General features: G+C 41.9%; 1 protein-coding gene across 1 annotated transcript in view; it reads right to left on the reverse strand.

The window, feature by feature from the left end:
• Positions 1 to 4813, reverse strand: part of gpc5a (glypican 5a) — a 98810-nt gene extending 93997 nt beyond the window's left edge. Inside the window, exon 1 of the mRNA XM_037692947.1 lies at positions 4669 to 4813. Coding sequence (XP_037548875.1) covers positions 4669 to 4813 — 145 coding nt within the window. The remainder of the gene's footprint in view (positions 1 to 4668) is intronic.
• Between the last annotated feature and the right edge of the window lie 4164 nt (positions 4814 to 8977).

The following is an 8977-nucleotide window of genomic DNA, read 5'->3' on the forward strand; positions in this document are numbered from 1 at the left end:
TTTAAACCCTTCCCATACTCTTGCAATATTCTAAACAATGTTTCTAATCTCTAAACACTCTAAAAGAGCACAGAATGTCATGATTTCCCTCTCTCTGCCTCCGCTGCTTTCAGCCACCTGCAAGCGTTCTTGGCCACGCCCACATTTCCGCTCTGCATGGAGAACAGCTGATCAGCTGCAGGAGGAAGCTTATCCTGCAGTATGGGATGCACAATGGTGCAGGAGGTGCTAAATTATTTAAAATAATTAATTTTAAATAAAAATCCCATGCCAATCGTGCGGCTCATCCATCAATCAGCCAATTGTGTGACATGTCCAATCTTATTTAGAAAAACCGCGATAGAGTGAGTCCATGATAAACGAACCGAAAAGTAGCGAGGGACTACTGTATTTCAAAAAGGAGTGTTTCTTGTATATTTTCTTTCTTACACTTCTTAAACAGAGCAGAATGGATCAAATGAATGGAATCTACGGTCTATTTTTGTCTCTATGCGTCCCCGTGATGGACCTGCGCAGGGTGTCCCCTGTCTCTCACACAGTGACCACAGATGGGCACCAGCTCACCTGAGACCCAAAAAACTAAAACAAGCATCAGTATGTCTGATATTTACAAATGAAGATGAAGATGCGGCTCAAACCGGTGACAACTTCAATTTTCACCTACAAATAAATGTATGCGATCTGCACACCCAGAGGGCCAAAAAACAAAAATCTTAAAGGAGATCCAGAAGTGTGCACTGCAGGAGCCTCTCCGACAAGCCCGGGCAGAGCGAGCCGACCTCTGCCTGACGCTATCAGCTCCGACGCGCACGTGTTCCAACGCCAAGTCTTCCAGATAAGACGAGATGAAAGAGCCACAAAGTCTTGTTTTGAGATTTTAACGCGTTGCTGCGTCTTTTTCCGCCTGGCACGCTGCAGACAAGACCTCTGACTTGGTGTCTGGACTGTTCTTTATCTGTGTTAATCGTGGAAACATGTCAGACTCCGGTTGTTTTTCTCAAGCTTATGACTCCATCACAGATAGTTGCTATAGGATCACACTCAGACATCAACAATACTCTGTACCGTCACATCTGACGTACTTTAATGTCCATCGAGGAAACAATTTGGTCTTCCAAATGTTTTGACTCATTTGGACTTGATAAGCAGTCTGAGTGTGTGAGGCTGCCAGGAACAGTTGTTATTTTAGAGCGTTTCTTTAAATGCATCATCTTGTAAACTACAGAACATCCACACAGCATGCAATTTATGTTATATTTCAGTTAGCAGCTATGAAACTTAACTTAAAACTTAAAGAGACTCATTTAGGGGTAGAACGACTGATAAGGGTTATTTAGTGGTTAAGGAGGGATTTGTGGGTTTTCTGTCAATTGAATCTGTTTCCACACGGCAGCCAGGGAGTTTATAGGCAGACGTTTGCAGCAGGATTTGCAGTAATCACTGTCAAGCTTTGCTTTTTCAAAAAGGAGCCAGAGACCAGCAGCAGAAACATCCAGTCAACGACAGCTCACGTGGAATATCGACGCCCGTAATTCCTCCCAACACAAAATCACCACGGGTGGCGTTCAACAAAAGCCTAGCCTACAAAACTTTAAACAAAATAATCCGTCTCGATCCCTGTAAGTCACTTACCTGCTGTAAACACCCTCAGAGGGGAGGAGAGTTTTTCCTTTTTAGTTTGATCGGCAAGTAATCTCTGCAGCTTTAGCTCCTCGGGTTGAGAGGTTAAAACAGCACGACTTACGCTTAAACCGCCAGGAATACCTTAACAGTTGGCACATACAGTGTGGAAGAATGGAGGATATTCATAACCTTTGAACTACGTTTAGTCACATCATAACGATTTAAGATTTCATGTGATACAGCAACACAAAGTAAAGTGCCATGTGTCGTCATCATTGTACAATGTGACACTGATTCTCTGCATTGAACCCATCGCACCGGCGATGCACCCAATTGGAACAGTGGACAGCGATGTGGGCACCCGGGGAGGATTGGGTGTCTTGCTCAGAGACACCACGACTAGGCCTGTCACGATAACAAATATTGATGGGCGATTAACTGTCTCAAAAATTATTGCGATAAACGATAATTTTTTTTTATTTGACAATAAATTACTAATGTCAAATTTAAGAAGAAATGTTTATTTATTTTGCATGTAGTACCTTTTTTCGACCACCGGATGGCAGTATAAGATGGTTTGAACCGAAGGATGGATAGTGAGAGAGCGAGCAGTGAGTATCTTTAAGAAAAATGGGAGGGAGGCCCCTTGACGTGACATGGGCAGATAAACCAAAAAAATTGTAAAAAAAAATTGTTTCGTCTTTCATCCAAAAGACTTCCTCAGTCTGAGGTGCTGTATTCAGCTCAGTCTTATAAATAACACCATCTCGTAGTGGATCCACCAGTTTGCTGCCGACAACCAAAACCAGCTGCTCACATGCTCAAGGAGGACCATCAGCCTAACGATGGATCTAAGTCAGTGTGTTCATCATTGTGCTAATGATGCTAATTCTTGAAAATGAGTTCTCGTGGCTCAATGAGACTACCTGTATAAATAAAGGGTAAATGAAATTTGTGTATCTTTCTTTCTACTGAAGACACTGGATGACAAAAGGCTCAACTCCGGTGTTCTTCGCTGACCCCTCCCTTTCTCCTTTCTCTTTAAAAGCTGTTTTAACGATCCAAAATCGCACTTTTGGATCGTTAAAAGCAGCTAAGCTGAGAAGCTAAGCTACGAGCTAAGCTAACAGGCCGACCTCGGGAAAGAATCTTTATCTTGTCGAAGCTCCAAAATTCACAGTTGAAACCAGTGCCCTCATGTAAAAAGTTGTTTTTCTCTGCAAAAAGAAGCTGAGAACTTGTTTACTGATTTTTTATTAAAAGCTTTGTGTGAAAATATATATATATACTACCGTACTTTCCTACACCTCACTGTTCTACTTCATTTTGGGCTGGTCATTCATGCAAAACCCCAGAAATGAACTCTGAACATTGTGGTTGTGGCGAAACGAAAGATCGAGAAGACTTTTTAAAGGCACAAGTGACGGCTTCCTCCGTCTAGTTATTTACCTATAACTCTGTAAAGTCTGCACACTGACAGCTGACGATCGTAAGCAGCTGAACATGAAACGTTAACATCTTTATTGTCATAGCGTCTCAAGTTGTTGCGGGAAAAACTCATCTTTAAACTGATGCTAACCGTCTAAGAAAAGCTCTACAAAGTACAAATATTATGCAAAGCTATAAAATACAGGAGTCCTCAGATGGTTCGTCATAAATCTGACAAATCTGTTGCAGATTTTGTCTCATTTTGTTCTTTTTTTTAGCTCATTTTGCATCTCTGGCACTGAAAGTTGCTCCAAATGTTCTTTAGCAGAATTCAATCCACACATAATAATCAATCCTAATTTATTTATTTATTATTATTTTAAAATGAGACTTTTGCCTATTGGCATTGCATGTTCGGTTTAAGAGTGCAATTTCAAATGACGTATCCATGTGTTTGTGTTGGCTCTAATCAAGTTGCTTCAAGTTTCTTGGCTGTTTCACGCGAGCGTCACGTCCACACAGCTCCACTCGGGACACGTCTTTCCAAAGACACTGCTCCAAATGGCTTGTTCAGATTCCAGTCTAAACAGAGTGGGGACTTCCTGTGACCCCTCAAACATTTAACAAGTTGAGTGAAGTGAGGCCTTCGGTCTCAGATGCAGCTTGCGCATGCATATCTGACCTCAGGGTGAACTTGTTAGGACACAAACTTTGGGAGTCTTAAAGATAAACAGAATTTAAAATAGTTGAAAATGGCCTCTTAGCTCCTAACCTCAATGATCCAGGTAGATAACAAAAATTATTAAATCATGTCATCTGGACCAGTTTCTTTAAGTTAGAATCGTTTAACATGATTCAACCATTTTTGTTGTTATCCGAATTATTGAGCTTGCAAACCTTTTTCTGAACCACTTTGGCCTTGTAGTCCTCAGGCTGTTTCTGCGAGTTGGTCACCTGGCCTTAAACATTTTAATCGTTGTACATGATGATTGATTGTTTCGAATGGGTGTGCTCTGTTTGCACGTGTTAAAAGCCTACTTTTGAGATGCCAACAGGAGGTTGGCTTGAAACAGCAGTGAAGGATACCTAGATCTGGTTGGCAGGCCATAGGTTGATGAAGTCCTCTGGATGGGGGACGAAATGTTTCTCACTTTAAAATGGTCCAGATGACATGATTTAACCTTTTTTTGTTTGCTTCTTAGCTCATTTTAAATTAATGGGAACAATAAACCCCTACAGCTACTGATCAGTCAAATCATGTACCCTGCATGTATTTACTTGTTTTTGATGCATTTCAAATGAAAAACTTTGTTAGGCTGAAAAGAACTGAGACATAAACATCTCATTTTGTTCCTGGACAGTGCTGTGTATTTATGTTTTTGTATTTTAAACTATTGTAATGTGCAAGTACTTCAGGGTTGTTGTTTTTTTTTTTTTTAGCCCTGACATGAGGCTAAATGACAAAAATTAATATCTTTAACTTTGTAATTGTCCAACAATTTAATTACCAAAAGACCGGAAATTGCTGATAATGAGGCATCTTGTGTGAATTGCTATGAATGCGTAAAAATCTTAAAATATCTTTTGAGCGCTTCGAGGTTTCTCTGATCCACATACCTGGTCTGGGTCCTGGAGGCAGTACCTGACTCGGTCCAATGTGCCGGACCTGAAAAACTTTCCGGACCTCGTCACATTTGTCGGAGCCTCCAAGCCCAGATCCGCAAACAGTCAGGAAAACGCAGCACAGCCACAAAACACCCATTTTCAAATATTAAGTTAATATTCCTTTAAAAAAAAAAAAATAGCCCGTTAAGGTTCCTCATCCACCTGGACCGAGGTCTGAGTCTGGATCAGGTGAGTCCACATTTCAGGTCTTTATAAACCGACGTGGATCCTTCAGGAGTTTGTTCTCTTCAACTTTCAATCCCTCAGCTGATAAAGTTTCAGCCGTGTTACTGTTCTGTTTGAAAGCCGTCTGGATTTGTTGGACCGAACAGAGGCGGTACCGAATGATACCTGAACACCGCAGCCGCGCGGCGACAGCGCCCTCTGGTGGCCAGCCGGAGGAAGTGTATTCATAACAGTATTCATTTATTTTAACAGCGCCAAGTCACAACTGAAGTTATCTCAAGGAATTGCAACCAAAAAGGTTTTCATTTATTTCAAAAGATACTTCATGGACGATCAGAAATATTCAGCATTAATTTAAATGTGCAGGAAAACTCAAAACGCAGGACATCGCTGTTGCTTTCCGTGAACTTAAATCTTTATTTTTAAAACATTATGCACAAATTCTAACATTTTGAGCTTCCATATAGAAAATCAAGCTGTAAATTACCCTATCATTTCAAATATAAGCTCCAATACACTAAATATAGCTGCAACTTTAAAGTTTTTCATGAAATGTTTTTCCATTTTATTCAACAATTTACATTTAATTAAGAGGGGGAAACCATTTATACGAGTCTCTTGTAAATGAGTCCTCGTGACTCAATGAGACCAACCTATATAAATGAAGGTTGAATTAAGTTTTATTTACTGTACCATCTGTGCAGTGACATTTATTGTACTTTGCATTTCAGCAATTTCCCCAGAAACTGAACCGAACAAACATATAAAGGGATCAAATGCTGTAGTCGCATTAATTTTTTTAACACTATTTTGACAAAAGGAATTGCCAAAAAAAAAAAATAATAATAAAGTGGTTGGCCAAGAAAATATTGATTTAACAGTAACCAAGGGTTACTACCTTTAAAGAAAAAAGGCAAATTCAGTTTTTCTTTAGTTTGTTTTAATTCAAACAATTGGACAATACACAATTTGTTACAAATCTACAGGACAAAAACCCAACTTTTTAAACACATTTACAAGTGATGATCAGGGGTCAGCTCATCTCCCCGTTCCTTTACAGGCCGGGACAAGTGCAATACCTCCCGGAGCACAGCATTGCTACTAATCCCCACCTGCACAGGACAGGACATCCAGCAACACACAACCACCCACAAGATGAAGTTCAGTCCCACTTAGCAGCCCATCAACCTGGTCAGTTTTGCATGGATTTGCACAGCACACATGTAAAAGCTGAATGCAAACCAGCAAAACTGACCAAGCAACAGATTTGTCGCCGATCGTCCACTTCAGACTGCAGGGAGGATACAGTTAGAAATACTTCAAGTGCTCACATTGCAGTAGATTAGAATAAAAACACTACCTGCACTATAAGCACTTTAATACTGCTGAAACTGTAGTCAGTTGGACTGGAAGCGGAAAACACTCGTTCTTTGACACATCAGTCACATTTAATGAGAAAACCCCCCCCCCCACACACTTAAAAGCCAAATATATAAATCTTTAACAGGTGTAGAGCAAGCAGGCCACCATCAGTTTTGCATAGATTTGCACAACTCATGTATTCTTGTAGTGCAACTATGCAAAACTAGCAGAGAACTGCAAGAAGTTTGAGCCCAATTAGAAATTAGGAGTAGTCTGGTGGTGCATATCACAGCCCCTTGTGCCAGAAGGAGCACTTAGGGCAGTAGGTGCTAGTCTATTTCACTATCTGCACTAGATGCACCTTAGCACAAAGACAGTACATCAATATACATGTATGCAATTCATTCATCCAACGTTTATTTACACAGAAATCACACTGAGCCTTGAAGACTCATTTACAGGTGAGACCCGTTTAGACAATGAAATGAAGACTCTGCAACAAAAGTGTCAGGGTATTGCTGAAAGTGCCTCCACTGCAGTAGGTATTTCATAGTACTACCTGCACTGTAAGCACTTTGGCAATACATAGACAGATTTACATCTTCGTCCTTCAGCACCACTGGTAAGATGGTCACCAGGTGTCCTCGGGTTCCTCCTCCAGAACCTCATGGTAGAACTGCAAACAAAGACAAAAAAAAAAAAAAAAAAAAAAAAGTTACTTTGACGGAGCAACAAGTCCCATAATAAAAAACAATGAAGGCACACTCTAGGTTCTTCTACTATATAAAAAAAATGTATGACTGCGAGTTCACAAACAGACTCGTGTTGTGACTCGAAGCGAAGTGTTTACAGCAGCACGAGGTCGCCGTAATCATGAATGAAGCAGCAAACATGCAGCCCGCGTTCGCTGCGAACGCCGCTGCGCATGCGCACACCGACAGCAGCCGTTCACCCCTCCCCCACCGTCTTAGAACATGGCGCCTCGAAGTGCGCCAATCCTTAGCGTTTCCAAACGACTTTAAAACCCAAAAGCTAATAGCAAAACAAAAAAAAAAATGATCGCATATTGTGTTACACATTAAATCTCAAGCTTGCTTTAACGTGCAGCCCAAACCACGACTCTGGTTTCGCATGTCTTGAAGGGGGTGGGGGGGGTCGTGTCGAGAGCAGCTAGCAGTTAGCCTAGCCGCTACGAGCTGCTAACTCGCCCGATGAAAACGCTGCAAAAAACAAAAAACGCTGCCGACAGTTGCCCGCACAACCGCTGAAGCAATGTCGGGGGAGATTGTGCTGAAAAAAAACCAACAAAAAACCAACAACACAAAACGCTCGTGAACAACGGTGGTTACGTTAAGAGTTCAACGACGTTAGCAAACAATTAGCGAACACGTTAAAAAATAAAGCCAACAGCACGTGCTCCACCGGACTAGCATGTGGTCAACCTTGTGACCTGCCGCGTTCGTTTCCATAAATTCACAGATGCTTTTGTAGTTTTATCACTTTTTAGAAGTCCCGAGTGTCCGGGCTAGGCTAAGCTAATCCGCGCGGCCTGCTGCTGCCCCATGTGCTGCTGCTTTGTTCTGGGGGGCACTTTAACTCACACACCACTGCGCTCGATAAACGCTCGCAAATACACGGGATTTACAACTTTACGGTTATCAAACTGCTACATGAGGGTTTCACCGAGCTGGGGTGGGTTTTTCCCCCCGCACCGCTCTCTTGAAGCGCAGCAGGAGAAAAGCTCCGTTCAGCTTTTCAAATCTCCCTCATTCCGTCAATGGTGGAGCAGAGAGGGGGCTGCCATGCGCCTCTCTCTGTTTTCATCGCCAACATCCAGGGCTGGCGTTGGAATCAAAACCAGCAAAGCGCCGGGCCACGCGTGAATTTAAAAAACATTTAAGTTTTAAAAATAATAATAATAATAAAAACCGTGGAGCAGAAAGCAGCACTTCCTTACCGATAAACATGCGCTCAGCAGCACCACATCCACCATCTTCGCTCACTCGCTCGGGGCTGCCCGCCGACAAAAAGAGGCGAATAAACGGACAACTCTCCGGAAACTTTCACGGAGCTCGACCCGTGTGTGAGCTCCGGGGCCACGGCGCTTCGATTTATAGCCCCGGGAGGCTTCTGGAAGAAGATTGCGGGGTTAAGAAAGTGGCGCGAAGGCGAGCAGTTGGAACCATGTGGGTGAATGAAGGGCGGCTCCCTCCGAACGTAAATATGTAGCTACAACCCCCAACTCCCCATTAGCATACATAAACTACGGTACTTCCGACCCACTTCTGCTCCAACCGAACCGCCCCCGTGAAGCAGCGGACCGAGCCCTGCTCTTTATTAATCGTTATTAGGCTTTTGATCCGGTGCGCACGTGTGAAGTCATCGAGCGTCTTATTTAAATTAAATAAGAGCCACTGAATGTGGTCAAATTAATTATCAATAACCTAATTAACTAATTAACCTGTTGCTGCGCAACTAATTAGGAAGACCCGCCATTTTGATAGTTCAGCTCATTTTGGCCTTATGCATTATTTTTAATTCAATTAAAAAAAAAAATTCATGCAGTGGACTTATAGGCAGGCTTTTAAAAATATTATTTTAGTGTATAATTATGGTTACTTTTATAGTTTTGTGTTTATGATTCATGATGCAACAACAACCCAAATTCTATCTATCTATCTATCTATCTATCTATCTATCTATCTATCTATCT

This window comes from Nematolebias whitei, chromosome 2 (genome assembly GCF_014905685.2).
Source record: "Nematolebias whitei isolate Nwh7 chromosome 2, NemWhi1, whole genome shotgun sequence".
NCBI lineage: Eukaryota > Metazoa > Chordata > Actinopteri > Cyprinodontiformes > Rivulidae > Nematolebias > Nematolebias whitei.